Source organism: Bos grunniens, chromosome 11 (genome assembly GCF_055505025.1).
Source record: "Bos grunniens cultivar Pamir isolate PY7600 chromosome 11, Bosgru_T2T1.0, whole genome shotgun sequence".
Lineage (NCBI taxonomy): Eukaryota > Metazoa > Chordata > Mammalia > Artiodactyla > Bovidae > Bos > Bos grunniens.
This window is the reverse complement of record NC_141175.1, coordinates 98,023,675-98,042,606: the sequence shown is the minus strand read 5'-3', so window position 1 is coordinate 98,042,606 and position 18,932 is coordinate 98,023,675. Positions and strand designations below refer to the sequence as shown.

The window sequence follows — 18,932 nt, the reverse complement described above, 5'->3', positions numbered from 1 at the left end:
TGTACAAAAAAGATCTTCATGATCCAGATAACCACAATGGTGTGATCACTTACCTAGAGCGAGACATCCTGGAATGCGAAGTCAAGTGAGCCTTAGAAAGCATCACTATGAACAAAGCTGGTGGAGGTGATGGAATTCCAGTTGAGCTATTTCAAATCCTAAAAGACGATGCTGTGAAAGTGCTGCACCCAACATGCCAGCAAATTTGGAAAACTCAGCAGTGGCCACAGGACTGGAAAATGTCAGTTTTCATTTCAATCCCAAAAAAGGTCAATGCCAAAGAGTGCTCAAACTACCACACAATTGCACTCATCTCACACACTAGTAAAGTAATGCTCAAAATTCTCCAAGCTAAGGTTCAGCAGTAGGTAAACCGTGAACTCCCAGATGTTCAGGCTGGATTTAGAAAAGGCAGAGGAACTAGAGATCAAATTGCCAACATCCGCTGGATCATCGAAAAAGAAAGAGTTCCAGAAAAACATCTATTTCTGCTTTATTGACTATGCCAAAGCCTTCGACTGTGTGGATCACAAGAAACTGGAAAATTCTTTAAAAGATGGGAGTACCAGACCACCTTACCTGCCTCCTGAAAAACCTGTATGCAGGTCAAGAAGAACTGTATAACCACAACTAGAATCAGACATGGAACAATAGACTGGTTCCAAGTAGGGAAAGGAGTACATCAAAACCATATATTGTCACCCTGCTTATTCAACTTAAATGCAGAGTACATTATATGAAATGCCGGGCTGGATGAAGCATAAGCTGGAATCAAAATTTTTGGGAGAAATATCAATAACCTCAGATATGCAGATGACATGACCCTTATGGCAGAAAGCGAAGAGGAACTAAAGAGCCTCTTGATGAAAGTGAAAGAGGAGAGTGAGAAAGTTGGCTTAAAAGTCTACATTTAAAAAACTAAGATGGCATTCGGTCCATCGTGGCAGATAGTTGGGGAAACAATGGAAGCAGTCACTGCAGGTGGTGACTGCAGCCATCAAATTGAAAGACTCTTGCTCCTTGGAAGAGAAGCTATGACCAAGCTAGACAGTGTATTCAAAAGCAAAGGCATTACTTTGCCAACAAATGTCCACCTCGTCAAAGCTATGGTTTTTCCAGTAGTCATGTATGGATGTAAAAGTTGGACTATAAAGAAAGCTGAGTGGCAAAGAATTGATGCTTTTGAACTGTGGTGTCGGAGAAGACTCTTGAGAGTTTCTTTGACTGCAAGGAGACCAAACCAGTCCATCCTAAAGGAAATCAACCCTGAATATTCATTGGAAGGACTGATGCTGAAGCTGGAACTGCAATACTTTGGCCATCAGATGAAAAGAACTGACTCATTTGAAAAGACCCTGATCCTGGGAAGGATTGAAGGCAGGAGAAGAAGGGGATGACAGGCGATGACATGGTTGGATTGCATCACCAACTCAGTGGACGTGAGTTTGAGCAAATTGAGGGAGATAGTGAAGGACAGGGAAGCCCAATATGCTTCTGGTGCCCAATATGCCCAATTGGACAGGTGACCAATATGCTACTGGAGATCAGTGGAGAAATAACTCCAGAAAGAAGGAAAGGATGGAGCCAAAGCAAAAACAATACCCAGTTGTGGATGTGACTGGTGATGGAAGCAAGGTCCAATGCTGTAAAAAGCAATATTGCATAGGAACCTGGAATGTCAGGTCCATGAATCAAGGCAAACTGGAAGTGGTCAAACAGTGGATGGCATGACTGAACGTCAACATTCTAGGAATCAGTGAACTAAGATGGACTGGAATGAGTGAATTTAACTCAGATGACCATTATATCTACTACTGTGGGCAGGAATCCCTTGGAAGAAATGGAGTAGCCATCATGGTCAACAAAAGAGTCCAAAATGCAGTACTTAGATGCAATCTCAAAAACGACAGAATGATCTCTGTTCATTTCCAAGGCAGACCATTCAATATCACAATAATTCAAGTCTATGCTCCAACCAGTAATGCCAAAGAAGGTGCGGTTGAACAGTTCTATGAAGACCTACAAGACCTTTTAGAACTAACACCCAAAAAAGATGTCCTTTTCATCATAGGGGACTGGAATGCAAAAGTAGGAAGACAAGAAATACCTGGAGTAACAGGCAAATTTGACTTTGGAGTACAGAAACAAACAGTGCAAAGGCTAACTGAGTTTTGCCTAGAGAATGCACTGGTCATAGCAAACACTCTCTTCCAACAACACAAGAGAAGACTCTACATATGGACATCACCAGATGGTCAACACCAAAATCAGATTGATTATAACTTTACAGCCAAAGATGGAGAGAAGCTCTATACAGTCAGCAAAAACAAGACCGGGAGCTGACTGTGGCTCACATCATGAACTCCTTGTTGCCAAATTCAGATTTAAATTGAGGAAAGTGGGGGAAACCACTAGACCATTCACAGGTATGACCTAAATCAAATCCCTTATGACTATACAGTGGAAGTGAGAAATAGATTTAAGGGACTAGATCTGATAGACAGAGTGCCTGATAAACTATGGACAGAGGTTCATGACATTGTACAGGAGACAGGGATCAAGACCATCCCCATGGAAAAGAAATGCAAAAAAGCAAAATATCTGTCTGAGGAGGCCTTACAAACAGCTGTGAAAAGAAGAGAAGTGAAAGGCAAAGGAGAAAAGGAAAGATATACCCATTTCAATGCAGAGTTCCAAAGAATAGCAAGGAGAGATAAAAAAGCCTTCCTCAGCAATCAATGCAAAGAAATAGAGGAAAACAATAGAATAGGAAAGACTAGAGATCTCTTCAAGAAAACTAGAGATACTAAGGGAACATTTCATGCAAAGATGGGCACAATAAAGGACAGAAATTGTAGGGACCTAACAGAAGCAGAAGATATTAAGAAGAGGTGTCAAGAATACACAATAGAACTGTACAAAAAAGATCTTCACGATCCAGATAACCATGAAGGTGCGATCACTGACCTAGAGCCAGACATCCTGGAATGTGAAGTCAAGTGGGCCTTAGGAAGTATCACTATGAACAAGGCTAGTGGAGGTGATGGAATTCCAGTTGAGCTATTTCAAATCCTGAAAGATGATGCTGTGAAAGTGCTGCACCCAGCATGCCAGCAAATTTGGAAAACTCAGCAGTGGCCACAGGACTGGAAAAGGTCAGTTTTCATTCCAATCCCAAAGAAAAGCAATGCCAAAGAGTGCTCAAACTACCACACAATTGCACTCATCTCACACGCTAGTAAAGTAATGCTCAAAATTCTCCAAGCCAGGCTTCAGCAATACATGAACAATGAACTTCCAGTTGTTCAAGCTGGCTTTAGAAAAGGCAGAGGAACCAGAGATCAAATTGCCAACATCCTCTGGAGCATCGAAAAAGCAAGAGAGTTCCAGAAAAACATCTATTTCTGCTTTATTGACTATGCCAAAGTCTTTGTGTGAATCACAATAACTGTGGAAAATTCTTCAAAGGATGGGAATACCAGACCACTTAACCTGCCTCTTGAGAAACCTGTATGCAGGTCAGGAAGCAACAGTTAGAACTGGACATGGAACAACAGACTGGTTCCAAATAGGCAAAGGAATATGTCAAGGCTGTATATTGTCACCCTACTTATTTAACTTATATGCAGAGTACATCATGAGAAACGCCAGGCTGGATGAAGCATAAGCTGGAATCAAGATTGCTGGGAGAAATATCAATAACCTCAGATATGCAGATGATACCACCCTTATGGCAGAAAGTGAAGAAGAACTAAAGAGCCTCTTGATGAAAGTGAAAGAGGAGAGTGAAAAAGTTGGCTTAAAGCTCAACATTCAGAAAACTAAGATCATGGCACCTGGTCCCATCATTTCATGGCAAATAGATGGGGAAACAGTGGCTGACTTAATTTTTCTGGGCTCCAAAATAACTGCAGATGGTGATTGCAGCCATGAAATTAAAAGATGCTTATTCCTTGGAAGGACAGTTATGACCAACCTAGAGAGGATATTGAAAAGCAGAGACATTACTTTGTCAACAAAGGTCTGTCTAGTCAAGGCTATGGTTTTTCCTGTGGTCACGTATGGATGCTGAGCACCGAAGAATTGATGCTTTTGAACTGTAGTGTTGGAGAAGACTTTTGAGAGTCCCCTGGACTGCAGGAGATCAAACCAGTCCATCCTAAAGGAAATCAGTCCTGGGTGTTTATTGGAAGGGCTGATGTTGAAGCTGAAACTCCAATATTTTGGCCACCTGATGCGAAGTGCTGACTCATTTGAAAAGACCCTGATGTTGGGAAAGATTGAAGGCAGGAGGAGAAGGGGACGACAGAGGATGAGATCGTTCGATGGCATCACCGCCTCAGTGGACATGAGTTTGGATAAACTCCGGGAGTTGGTGATGGACAGGGAGGCCTGGCGTCATGAGGTCGCAAAGAGTCGGACAGGACTGAGCGAGTGAACTGAACTGAACTACTGGGGAGCCCTTCCTACTGCTTCTCTGGACCCTGTTCCAGCTTGGCCATTTGAAATGGCCTTGGAGTAGGAGACAAGGTCTTAAAAGCCCGCCAGGGCTGGGTATGGAGTGGGGAGCGAAGACTGGCGGACCTCTCCTCCAGTGCTTATGCAAACTTGGCAGCGGGTTGGTGAGAGGAAGACGAATCCCCGACGCTACCGGGGATGGGCTCTGGCCCACAGTCCCGGGAGGCTCAGAGGCAGAGGCTGCAGGTTGCTGGACCGCGAACTCGAGACAGGGGGTGCTGGCAGAGAGCCCAGAGCTGCGCGTCTGGGAAACACACTGGTTAGCAGAGAGCTCAGCCCAGTCCCCACTGCCTGCGCAGGGGCCTCATCTGGAGAGCTTAGCTGGGGCTTTTCACGGAGCAAGGGGCCAAGCTCCCAGGGGAGCTGAGGAAGATGTTCTCCAAAGCTTAGAAACTATCATTTCCTCCCAGGGATTCGGTCTACTAGTGAAAGGAACTAAGTATTTGGGGAGTGCTTCGGGCTGGAGCGAGGTGGGGAGCGCAGCGTCGGCACGTTATCCCCACACATCGCCAGCACCAACCGCCAGAGGCAGGGGCCTCTGCAGAGTTACGGCAGCATTCCCGCCCTCTTTGGATGTTGGGTGTCCATCCCTGCAGCTCCTTCCCAAATCCTTCTTTTCCCCTTTGGTTCATCTATGCTTGCAGCAGCGGACCCCATCTGGCGCAGTTACTCCAGGGCGACCTAGCTAGCGCCCCCTCCAGGATTGTGTTGGGAGCACGCACGGTTTGCAGACTCCCACAGCAGGTAGCAGCAAAAGGCTTGGTGGCTGTGATGGTGCAGTGAGCCGGTTGTCAACAGATAGTGCAGCTGCGGCCCTGTGAAAGAGGGCCGGCGAGTACGCAGCCCAGGTACTGCCCCTTCTCGGTGACGTCGCTACAGCCTGTTATAAAGACCTCGGGCGCAGCCTGCCAAGGTTCTGCTAACTCCCAAGCTGAGCAGGACTTGAGCCAAGAGGCGCCTGCAAAGCTGCAGGCGGCGGCGGCGGCAGCGGCGGCGGCGGTAATGAAAGCAGAGGAAAAAAATCTCCAGCTGGACCCAGGGCCCCAGAATCCCGGCCATAGACTCTGACTTTTACAGGTCGTGCTGTGACTAATACCTCCCAGCCTTATCTTCGCCCCCAAGTCCTCACGCAGCATAGGGCTTTGCCTTTCTCGCTACAGGCAGGAAGAACAGCACTTGGAAGCAGCAGCAGGTGCAGTAAGGTGGGGGGGGGTGTCTCCTGCCTCCTGGAACCCTGACCCGTGGAATTTCTTTCTCTGTTCCAGCTCAACGCGGGAGAGACGCTGTTTGCAGATTACAGAACTCAAGTGCTTCCTGAAGCTTAAAAGTGGAGGAATTCAAAGCCAAGGATATACAGCACATCTAGAAGATTTTATTTGAGCGTCAAGTCTTCTTGTAAGGAAGGGGTTCTGTCCAGAAAGCGCCTACGAGCCCTCCCGTCTGGGTTAAACAGGGCTTTTTGACCTCAGGCGCTGGCTCAGGACCCTGCTGCAAAAGGGTCTGTGTGTGTATAGAGAGAAGGGCTTAATCACTTAGCAGAAGAATGGATAACGTCCTCCCAGTGGACTCAGACCTCTTTCCAAACATCTCCACCAACATCTCGGAGCCTAACCAGTTTGTGCAGCCAGCCTGGCAAATTGTCCTTTGGGCAGCTGCCTACACTGTCATCGTGGTGACCTCCGTGGTGGGCAATGTGGTGGTTATGTGGATCATCTTGGCCCACAAGAGAATGAGGACAGTTACTAACTACTTCCTGGTGAACCTGGCCTTCGCAGAGGCCTCCATGGCTGCATTCAATACTGTGGTGAACTTCACCTACGCAGTCCACAATGAGTGGTACTATGGCCTGTTCTACTGCAAATTCCACAACTTCTTCCCCATTGCTGCTGTCTTTGCCAGTATTTACTCCATGACGGCTGTGGCCTTCGATAGGTGAGCTTGACCTTTGTGGAAAAAGGGAAAAAGTATCTTTAAAGGAAGATAGCATTGCTATGGAGCTTCAGGGTGGAATAGTGCATGGTTCAAGGTGGAGATTGACCACTTGTACCACTGGATTTGTACTGACAGCTAGCCGAGTCAGTTGTTGATGGGGGATTTTAATCTTATCTGATGCTTTTCTTTTCTATCTCTCTTTCCTTTTCTACTCCTTTCCATTTTTCTCTTTTCCATTACATGTACATATGTGTGTACAATCACTCAGTTGTGTCCGACTCTTTGCAACCCCATGGATTGTAGCCCGCCAGGCCCCTCTGTCCATGGGATTTTCCAGGCAAGAATACTGGAGTGGGTTGCCGTTCTCTTCTCCAGTGCATTGTTCCCACATAGGGAGTGAACTTGCATCTCCTGCATTGGCAGGTAGATTCTTTACCACTGAGCCGCCTGGAAACATCCCTCCCCCCTTTTTTTCTTCATTTAACTCTTTTTTTCCCCTTCTCCACTCATCTCCCTGACATTTTTCCTTTCAACTCCTGCTTTGCTTCTTTCCATATATTCCTTCTGTCTTCTGCCTTTACAGCCTAAAGGGGATACCTAGGGTATAGCCAAGGGTCTGGCCCCTGACTGGGGTACTGTGAATCCTTGCAGGGCTGCTCTTCTGCTGTTCAACCTTTGGATGCTTTCCAATTTTGAGTACATGTAGGCAAAATTCCTCATTTTCACTTTTTCCTGAAGATTCAGGGGCTTTTTGCTCCCGTCTTACCCCTCTAATATTATTTGGATGTTAAGAGCATTCCATTAGAATCATAAAATGCAGAATTCTAATTAAGCTCTGTCTATGCTGTTAGGAGTTCTCATTCAGGAATGAGAGGCAGCTATGTTGTTCTTAAGGAACTCCACATATAGGGATCCAGGAGTTTTTCAAAATTTCTCTTGCCATGTAAGGTCAATGTTTTTAGACTGTCTGTATCCATAGAGAAACATGCTTGGCAAAGGCAATCAAAGGCAACTGAGAGCTTTTTCCTGCATTCGACAGGCTAGGGTTCCAGAAGCTGATTAATAGTGAAAATGCTGGCATTTTCAAGTGGGTCCTAAGGTGGCATGATGGAAAAGTAATTATTAGAGCATAGCTCTATTTGTATTGACTTTTTGTGAGTACCCTAGGTCTCTAATGTGTATATCTATAGGTTCACAAGTGTTAAATGTTTACCTAGGATGTGGAGGTATGCTTAAAACACCTGCCACTGTGATTTTGAAATGGGTCCTTCTGATGGCCTTGCTGAGATAAATAAATATGAGAAACCCAAAGAAGAAGCTATGAGAAAAGCTTCAAAAATTTTTTCCCAAAATTATTGAACTCTTTTGCATAAAATTTGTAATTGATTTGAGCGGATTCTATAGCCAAATCTCTTTTTAAATCAGAGGAAACTATGTTTCTTTTGCAGTGATATCCAAATGCTGATTTTTAAATTCCCTTTATGCAACTCTTATGTGCTTAATATGTAATGTGAAAAATAAATTATGGTGAGTCAATTTATATTTTAAATGTAGGAGAGGAACCAATTACTCAAAGTGGTACTGAAATGAATTTTTTTGAGAATGTCTCTCTTACGCTACTCTGGTTTTTAGATATTTGTTTTGCTGGATGTCAGATACACCTGTAAGTCTTTCTGCAGTGACTGCTCCCTTAACTTCTCAGCCCCCTTAAACTTAGAAAACTCACAGCATGATGCATAACTGATGCAGTGAAGCCTGATGCCATTTCAGCTTTACACATACTATCTTGATTATCCCTAACTTAGAGGGAAAGTTGGTATTTTTACTTCATTGGGTACTTGTGAGCTCAAGGGAGACCCGACAGTCAGTGTGAGCCCAAGCATTCAGTAGCTGATGGAGCCCCAGCAGACAGCTCTCCTGCTCTGGCTTATACAGCAATGACATGCTCCATAGCTCTTCTCTTTCTCTTTGCGCTTAGAAGGTGAGGGGTAGGATTCAGGGTCAAGGTCTTCACAGTGGGTTGCGAAAGGAGCCTGATTTTGGCTGCCTTGACTCTGACATCTCAGACTCCACTGTTTGTCACTAGGCAAACTACACACAGGACCCTGACTCCCTGTGACACCCTCAGTAAGATCAGAAGGTCTCTGGTGTCAGAGCTGAGGGAAATGACAAGAAATGCCACTTGTGCCTGATGTGCAGGTTATCAACGGCATGCTCAGGGTTAGAGTTCAAGGAGAGTTAGGGATGCTGCCTCAAGGCTGTGTCTCTAGGTTCTCCAATGCTCCTTTTGGCTTTCCTTGCTCAGCCTCGTGAGCAGAGTGAATTAATCCCCTTAGGCCCTCCAGTGAATCTAGCTCCCCTACAGGCATGGTCATCAATTCTTTCCCTAGAGTGTTTTAGAGAGGAAGAGGCCTCCATATGAATGATCTCTTCTTTACTCCGCCATGGCGATGCAGACTTGGAGGAAATGTTAAATTACCTTTTTGTATGCTCCTTGAATTTTTAACAGATCATCTTTGAATTATCTTAAAAAATAAAAGCAACATGGTTTTCCTGGTTGTAAAATTAAACCTCGTTCATGAAGAACATAGACACAAAAATGCAAATCACCCACGACTCCACCATGCAAAAGTAACACCTGTTAACATTTGAATTTCTCTTTTTATGACTATTTCATTACATTATTGAAGTAAGATTCTAGGTAATTTGGTAGGTTATTTTTTTCCATTGATATTAATGGAAAACATGAATAATATTTTCTCATGTTATTAACACTCTTCAGTAACATAATGGTAGTGGCTTCCTCTTAATATTATTCCATTACATGAATATGCTATTACTACTTTAACCATCTCCCTACTGTTGAGAATCTGCTAATTCTGTATGATAATTTTATTTTGTTTTCTTGATTGTTTCCTTAGGGTAGATTCCCAGAAATAAAATTACTGGGCCAAATGAAATGAGATTTTAAAGAATGCTTCTTCCTAATTTTAAAGGATTCTAAACCCTGGGCAGAGCAAGGAGCGTGTCTTTTCTGTTTTGTTTACTTTTATCTCCTCAGAATGAAGAAGAGTACTTGGTACTTAGCAGTCACTATATGCTTACTGATTAAATGAATGAGCAAATAAAATAATACATGCTCCTATAAAAACATTTGGAAGAACATTATCAATGGCACCCTCAGGGTTTATAACTATTTTCAAGGTAGTCAGGCCTCAAGGCTGTATTTCCAAGACCTCCATTTTAAAAAGTGTAAACAATCTACCATTCCAATACAGAAAACTAGATATAGGTCTGGAACGCTATACTTACTTTTTTGTGTTACTTATGCCACATAGAGTCACTCATATTCAATATACATTTTGGATCATAATAAAAACAGTTTCAATGGTTGTTTTTTTGTGTGTGTTTTGTTTTGTTTCATTTTCCAAATCAGGAAATAGTTTTCAAAATAAGATTTTTAAAGGATGCATTATATTGCATAGCTATAATCATTTATTTAATCATTCTTCTATTTTTAGATGTATATTGTTTCCATTTTGAATGATTACAGGTAACTGTGAAATTAATATTCTTGACAGAAATCTGAGAGCATCCCTTGTTCTTTTCATAGAATAAACTCCTGAAAATTGAATAGCTGGGTCAAACTGTCTTGGTAAACTTTGCCCAATTTCCTTCTAGAAACAAAGTGTAGGCAGAGAAAAAGACTTGAGCTGCAGATGGTAGAACTGATTTCAGTCTTTCCTGTAAACTTTCCATAGAGTGAAGGGAGAGGAACAGAGAGAGATAATGAGAGTCCCTTCAGAAAGAATATCCATTTACTGAAGGCAATGGTTACCTAGAATTTTTTAACGTTGCAGAGACAAATATACTAAATAATATTAGGTTTACTAATTAAACTCCAACAAATACCAAGGATTTTTCTTTTTAAAACTCTGTAATTTCTCCCACTCAAAACAAAATTTTAAAATTCGTATTTTAAAAACTAAAAGGTATGTGTGTGATGTTTCATGAAATTGGAAGTTGGAAGACACTGAGAGGGGCACCTTCACTCCTCCAGAGCCAGTGACGATGACTGGTTCCAGTTCTGTGAAGCAGCATCCAAGAAGAGAGGAGGGGGAACCAATCCTTAAGCCCCACAAGAAGGGCAGTAGAAGCGAATGGGAACCTGACTTGGAACCCAGCTCACAGCAGCCAGAGGCTCAGAAAAGTGCTAGTCTGATAACACTGTTTCTTTACCTGGCAGGGGCTGTTTTAATTTCAGCAAATGAAAGGTAAATGTTGCTTACTTCTCAGACTGGGTCTAAATAGATATATTGTATTTGAGTGAAAGAAAACATCCAAATGATGATGGTCTCTGGACAATATGAAATTTGTTCAGGACCAAAAAAATATTTCCTCATATAGGGGTAACGATTGAAGGTAAAAGAGGGAATGAACTCTCTGAGAGATGAAAAGAGGAACCAAGACATGCATAAATAACAAAACTCTGCTTACTGATTCCCTGGTCTCGATCCCACTCCCAGTCGTACTCAGCTACAAGTCTAAATAGCCTGCTTCCCAAGGCTCTGCTAGACCTGCAGTCTGTCCTTGAACCTCACCTTGGTGACAGACTTGGATCCCATTGTATATCTCAGGGCAGTCCTTCTCCATCACACCCAGAGGCAAGTCTTTCCACTAATTTATTTTTTTTTAATTTAAATTTATTTATTTTAATTGGAGGCTAATTACTTTACAATATTGTATTGGTTTTGCCATACATCAACATGAATCTGCCACGGGTATACACGTGTTCCCCATCCTGAACCCCACTCCCACCTCCCTCCCCGTACCATCCCTCTGGGTCATCCCAGTGCACCAGCCCCAAGCATTAGATAGATCTTACAGTCCATGACTAAGCACCCAGGTGTTGCTGAGAATATTCATTCACTAGAAGTTCATCCCTGGTAACTGATCCTGTCTTTTCAAATCATGAATCTTGAATATAAGGGTCGATACAGACCTTCTTGAGTTTTTTACATCTTGGATGAACCATTTGGCTGCAGGACCTTTCCTGGAGAGGTCTGCTGCCCACCTGCTTTGGAGTTGCCCCACTGCCCCTGCCACATCCTTTCCCAAATCATAGGAGCCCCCAGGGTCCTGAATGGTCGAAGCCCTTGTTTTGGTGGGGGTGGGGGGTTGGCTGTCAGAAACATATATGGGTTCAACTGGGGGAAAATAAAGAGTAATTTTCAATGTAAAAGCACATCATAGGACCACTTGACTACTATTACTGTTGTTCAATTAGAAAATAGTAGAATAAAGATTGTAAGCGAGAAACACTCACTGTTAAACTGGAAAAAGATCTCCAGTCCATCAAGGGATGGTGCCACCAGGTACGTGGTTCCTGAATCAGGGCCTCATGCTTTCCCTCAAAGGGCTTATGATACATAATGATTTAAAGGTAACTATAACATAAGGTGTTACATGATAGGTTTCATAAGTATTGTACAAATTCTATAGGAGTGAGGAGGCAGGAGGTAATCTAGCAGTGATGATCAAGAAAGGCTTCAAAAGGTGATAACTGATTTGAGCCTTGAAGATTGTATAAGATTTTTAAAGAAGATGTTAAGGAAAGGTGATATTTTAGGTAAAACAAACTATACAACAGCAATATGGAAATAAAAAGTTGCGAAGTATTTGGGGAGAATGACAGCCTGACTCAATTTGAGTGAATTCACAAGTGAATCAAGAAATGGATGGAGGAGTTGGTCAGAAGAAAATGAGTATAGTTTTTGTTGGATTTTATGTGAAAATATAATGATAAGTTTGAAATGCCCAACAAGCAATTTGAGAGGTGGGGCTAGAGAAGAACCTAGGGAAACAAAATCTATATTTAGGAATTTTCTGAACAGATGGCTTATTGGAAATTTGAAAGTAGAGAATATCTCTTTTACCTATATATGTTTCCGGAAAAGAAGCCAGGGATTCATGGAAATGTTCTACCAGGTATTAGAAGGGAAAAAATAAGAAACAGAGAGGTAGTGGAATAATCAGAATACGTGGAGTGACAAAAATTAAGAGAGGTGAGTTATGATGGGTTATATTATAGTGTCATTAGAATCCAAGGATGATGACATTAGTTTTGGCAATTAGAGAACATTGGTGAGCTGTTAGAGACAGTGTCAGCACAGGATGAAGTGGGGGTGGGGGTGGATAAAATTAGATGCAATGAGGGAAATGGCCTTTTATTCATCCATTTGTCCATTCAGCAAAGCTTTATTGAGCACTTACTATGTACCAGATGCTAATGCAGAAAAATATTGCCTTTGCCCATCTGCTCTCAATCTTCAACTATCAACAAAGTTACGAACACCGTTATAACCCAATGCAGTTAGTACCACGCAGAGGGCGTTCAGAGACAAAGGAATGGTCTACCCTTGGGAATGTGGGAAAGGCTTAGAGTAAAATAAAGAAAAGGAAGAGGAGGGGAAGAGGAAATAAACAGCAAAGTACAGAGAAAACAATGCGAAGTTTGGGTTTTTAAAACAAACTTCAAGAGCATTGGATTGGGGATCATCATAATGATTTAGTCATGTTTGTCACCTGGAAACTAGAAAGAGGATTTTATATTAATACAGTTTATAATGGTACCTTATGGGGCATGTTCTCCAATACACTGTCTCATCTAAGCCTCGATACCAATGGGGATTTTGTTTCTACTTTGGATAGACTATTAAAAACAATTTCTTTTAGCATCATCCTCATACTCGCCACTCCCTAGTAACTTGGAGACCCATGCAACTTGCATTCATGTGCCTTAGACATCTGCCTGTACGCTCCTGCTCAAGGTAGCTTTTGAAATCCATATAGTCTAAGGAAAGTGATATAAGGGTCCTACTGTTTCAGAGAGGATGTTAGAGCCCTTTTAACAAATTTTCACTCAAATAATAGTTCAACCCCACAACCTTCTAGATAGCATCATTGTAAGAAGATCAAATTCTGCTTAAATATTTTACTCAAGTTGTCTCATTTGTTAAATTCATTCCATTTTGAAGCATTATAAAATCATTCCTTTTGTTGAAAGAATAATGACCCTGATTTGGGGCTGCCCTTACTAATATAATGCCTCTTCCCTATGGCCATATCTCTGATAGATCCATCCTGAAGCTTCTCTATTTTGGTTAACTGTCCGTAGTTCCTTCATCTTTCCATCTTCATTGTCTCTACTTGCTATTCCCATTTGCTCAAGTCAAAGTCGCTCAGTCGTGTCCGACTCTTTGTGACCCCATGGACTATACAGTCCGTGGAATTCTCCAGGCCAGAATACTGGAGTGGATAGCCTTTCCCTTCTCCAGGGGATCTTCCCAACCCAAGGATCAAACCCAGGTCTCCCGCATTGCAGGCTGATTCTTTACTGGTTGAAGCACCAGGGAAGCCCTGTGGTCCTTTTAACTGAGAGCTTAAATAATGCCCAGAACTGAGCATTACCCTATTACCGTTACCTTGTCCAGATCCGCCTGCTACAGGGCTGGTGTACTACCTCTTGACTTTGTCTTCTTAGACTTAGTTCAGGCGCTGCCTCTACTAAGAAGCTGACATTAATCTGCAGGTCTAGTGAGGTGTCCTTCCTGTGTATTCCTGTCATTCATGCAGGATATTTGTATATCGTTTATGCAACTCTCTGTAACTTGTTGATCTTTCCCACACCCTCCCACCCGCTAAATTGCAAGCACCATGAAAATAGGAATGCTTTATCTGGTTTCCTGTTACCTGGCACAGAATAGGAACTTATTAAAGTGTGTATATAGTGGTTGATATGACTGTACTTCTCTTCTGCATGCACCAACCAAAATCTGAAAACCAGACATCAGACAGACTTCAAAGCACACCTATGATCCTATGCCTTGAAGAAAAGAAAAATCAGACCAAATTTCTGTCTACCATGATGTTTTGCTCCAAAATAGAAAACTTTTGGTTTCAAACCCCTGTTCAAAAATAACTACATGTTCTAATTCACCTGTCTCTTCCAGACTTCACTTGACTGGTCCCCACTGGATTCCCAACCCACACCCTGTCCCCAACAGGTATTATACCCCAGAAGAATACCTTTGATTGAGAGAGGTGTTTATCCTTTCTACCTTGGTGTTTATCCTTTCTCCTTTAGCTCCAATCTATCAAGGCATACTGAAAACTCTGAGATATTTCATGGACGCTTTTGTGGTCTAACTATTGCCATCCCACTGGCTTTTTCTTCAACATCCTTGCTAGCAAGAGGGTGTTTTACTTGTCTCTGCTTTACTTGTCTTTCCTGAGGCAGGACCAGCAAAATCTGTCCTCCATCCAGCCCTCCAAGTGCTATATCTACAGTATTTGTTGAACACCTAGACTATACCATATTAAAATACCATCACAGACACAGGAACATTTCAGCAGAGTGGCCTAAGGAAGTCATAGACCTTGAGGACAGACTGGGAAACTGACTTACTTTAGAAACTGATTTGCCACCTTTAGAAGCTGTGTTTCCAACTTTCGGAAGGACTATGAGAAATGCTGGACTGGAAGAAACACAAGCCGGAATCAAGATTGCCCGGAGAAATATCAATAACCTCACATATGCAGATGACACCACCCTTATGGCTGAAAGTGAGGAGGAACTCAAAAGCCTCTTGATGAAAGTGAAAGTGGAGAGTGAAAAAATTGGCTTAAAGCTCAACATTCAGAAAACGAAGATCATGGCATCCGGTCCCACCACTTCATGGGAAATAGATGGGGAAACAGTGGAAACAGTGTCAGATTTTATTTTTCTGGGCTCCAAAATCACTACAGATGGTGACTGCAGCCATGAAATTAAAAGATGCATACTCCTTGGAAGGAAAGTTATGACCAATCTAGATAGCATATTCAAAAGCAGAGACATTACTTTGCCAACAAAGGTTCGTCTAGTCAAGGCTATGGTTTTTCCTGTCGTCATGTATGGATGTAAGAGTTGGACTGTGAAGAAGGCTGAGCGCCAAAGAATTGATGCTTTTGAACTGTGGTGTTGGAGAAGACTCTTGAGAGTCCCTTGGACTGCAAAGAGATCCAACCAGTCCATTCTGAAGGAGATCAGCCCTGGGATTTCTTTGGAAGGAATGATGCTAAAAGCTGAAACTCCAGTACTTTGGCCACTTCATGCAAAGAGTTGACTCATTGGAAAAGTCTCTGATGCTGGGAGGGATTGGGGGCAGGAGGAGAAGGGGACAACAGAGGATGAGATGGCTGGATGGCATCACTGACTCGATGGACGTGAGTCTGAGTGAACTCCGGGAGTTGGTGATGGACAGGGAGGCCTGGCGTGCTGCGATTCATGGGGTCGCAAAGAGTCGGACATGACTGAGCAACTGATCTGATCTGATCTGATGAAGCTCTACGGATAAGGAAACCCAGGGATGAAAAGATGCTTTAATGGCTTTAATGACAGCCATGTGACATAAACCTCAGTGTGAGTGTTAATGTGTGAACTGCCCATTTAATATTTGGGACTCTCCGTGGAGTGCATTTCATGTCTTTCACATATGAATGTCTTTCAATAACCTTACATCTGACTTTTGATAATGGAGTTCAGTGTAGGAAAGATTCCAACAGTGGTTCTATACTTACTAGCTATGTGAATATGGGCAAGATACTTAACCTCTCTGGGCCTCAATTTTCCCATCTGATAAAAAGGATATTAATACAAGTTACCCTGTGGAGTATTGTTGCAAGGAGAGAGGGAAAAGGAAAGGAATGGAACTGCATGAAAAGTTCCTAATCTGCAATCTCTAATAACCCACGACACACCATTATTCTGTCACAGCATCCTCTTGGAGGCTTTCTACATCAGGTGTAACAGCAGCAAGATGAAACATTTATATCTTTCCCCTCTCCCCCCATAAATATAAACTATAAAATACTTCTAATTGAGTCAGCAAACCTGTTTCCAAATGCCATCCAGCATCCTTCCCATCTGTGGAGATGCACATACTCTTTACTAGAGCCAAGTATTTGGATATTATATACAGCTGACTCTTGAATGTCAGGAGTTTGAATTGCATGAGTCCATTCAATTTTTTCAATAGTAAATAATATAGTTCTACACCATCAGCGATTGATTGAACCCACAAATATGGAGGAATAGAGGGCAGGCTATAAATAATACTGTGGATTTTCAAGGCTTGGTGCCTCTAATCCCTGCGTTGTCCAAGAGTTAACCGTGTTACAGCCCAGAAAAACCAAATCATTTTCTTTTATACCATCTCCAAAATTACATGTCACATCCCGCATCCTACATGTCCCAGAGACACCACCCTCACACTAAGCTTCATTTGTGTGTTATATGTTTGAGGGAGAACTTAGTCATACCAAAGAACTTTAACTTGCTGCTTGTGTTTCACTGATATTCAATTTGTTAAGTTGTGTTTCTTTTGCCTTTGAACACTTCTCAGTCTTCGAAGTTTTCTTATAAATCTAGGTTGCATGTGTTAAATATCAACTTTCTCTTGTCCTGTGACCAATGCTCCATTTGGTGTTATTTTTCTATTGCTAAGTCATGTTTGACTCTCTGCAGCCGCATGAACTGCAGCAAGTCAGGCTTCCCGGTCTTTCTCCTGGAGTTTGCTCAAACTCACGTCCATTGAATCAGTGACACCATCCAACCATCTCGTTCTCTGTCATCCCTTCTCCTTTTGTCCCCAATCTTTCCCAGCATTAGGGTCTTTTCCAGTGAGTCGGTTCTTCACATCAAGTGGCCAAAGTGTTGGAGCTTCAGCTCCAATGAATATTCTTCCAATGAATATTCAGGGATAATTTCCTTTAGGATAGACTGGTTTAATCTCTTTGCTGTACAAGGGAGTCTCAAGAGTTTTCTCTAGTATCACAGTTGGAAAGCATCAATTCTTCAGCACTCAGCTTTCCTTCTGGTCCACCTTTCATATCTGTACATGACAACTGGTAAAACCATAGCTTTGACTATGTGGAACTTTTTTTGACAAAGTAATATCTCTGCTTTTTAATATGCTGTCTAGCTTTGTCATAGTTTTTCTTCCAAGGAGCCAGCGTCTTTTAATTTTGTGGCTGCAGTCACCGTCCACATTGATTTTGGAGGCCAAGAATGTGAAATCTGACACTGTTTCCACTTTTACCCTATCTATTTGCTATGAAGTGGTAGGACCAGATGCCATGGTCTTCATTTTTAACTGTTAAGTTTTAAGCCAACTTTTTCACTCTCTTCTTTCACCTTCATCAAGAAGCTCCTTAGTTCCTCTTCACTTTCTGCCATTAAAGTGGTAGCATCTGCATATATGAGGTTGTTGATATTTCTACAGGCAATCTTGATTCCAGCTGGTGAGTCCCCCAGCCCAACATTTCATATGATGTACTCTGCATATAAGTTAAATAAGCAAGGTGACAATATGCAGCCTTGATGTACTCCTTTCCCAATTTGGAACCAGTCTGTTCCACATCCCGTTCTAACTGTTGCTTCTGGTCCTGCATATAGGTTCCTTAGGAGGCAGGTAATGTGGTTTGCCTCCACATTATGAATATTCCTGCCTCCTCCTTTAAGAATATTCCATAGTTTGTTGTGATTCACACAGTCAAAGGCTTTAGCGTAGTCAATGAAGCAGAAGTAGATGTTTTTTTGGAATTCCCTTGCTTTTTCTATGATCCAGCAGATATTGGCAATTTGATCTCTGGTTCCTCTGCCTTTTCCAATTCTAGTTTCTACATCTGGAAGTTATCAGTTCACATACTACTGAACCCTAGCTTGAAGGATTTTGAGCATAATCTTGCTAGTATGTGAAATGAGTGCAATTGTATGGTAATTTGAACATCCCTTGGCATTGCCCTTCTTTGGGATTGGAATGAAAACTGACCTTCCCCAGTCCTGTGGCCACTGCTGAGTTTTCCACATTTGCTGGCATATTGAGTGCAGCACTTTAACAGCATCGTCTTTTAGGATTTGAAATAGTTCAGCTAGAATTTCATCACTTTCACTAACTTATTCATAGTAATGCTTCTTAAAGCCCATTTGACTTCACACTCCAGGATGTCTGGCTCTAAGTGAGTGACCACACCATCATGGTTATCTGGGCCATTAAGAGATTTTTCGTACAGATGTTCTGTGTATTCTTGCCATTTCTTCTTAATCTCTTCTGCTTCTGCTAGGTCCTTGTCATTTTTGTCCTTTTTTTGTGTCTATCTTTATATGAAATATTTCCTTGGTGTCTCCAGTTTTCTTAAAGAGATCTCTAGTCTTTCCCATTCTACTTTTTTCCTCTATTTCCCTACATTATTCACTTAAGAAAGCTTTCTTATCTCTCCTTGCTATTCTCTGGAATTCTGCTTCAATTGGGTATATCATTAAGCAGAAAGTATTATATGTTTAATGTACACAGACATATAAACAGAAAAACTAGATATCCTATGGTTTCATGATAAAAAATTAAAATGTTCTGAATCAGGTATTACGAGATAAACTTACA

At 42.2% G+C, this 18,932-nt stretch overlaps 1 protein-coding gene across 1 annotated transcript in view; it reads left to right on the top strand.

Annotated features, from left to right (window-relative positions):
- The first annotated feature begins 5,323 nt into the window (after positions 1-5,323).
- The window catches only part of TACR1 (tachykinin receptor 1), a 178,978-nt gene continuing 165,369 nt past the window's right edge, over positions 5,324-18,932 (top strand). The window contains exons 1-2 of the mRNA XM_086327761.1: positions 5,324-5,710; positions 5,784-6,450. Of these exons, the coding sequence (XP_086183887.1) occupies positions 6,062-6,450 (389 nt within the window). The 5' untranslated portion in view covers positions 5,324-5,710; positions 5,784-6,061. The remainder of the gene's footprint in view (positions 5,711-5,783; positions 6,451-18,932) is intronic.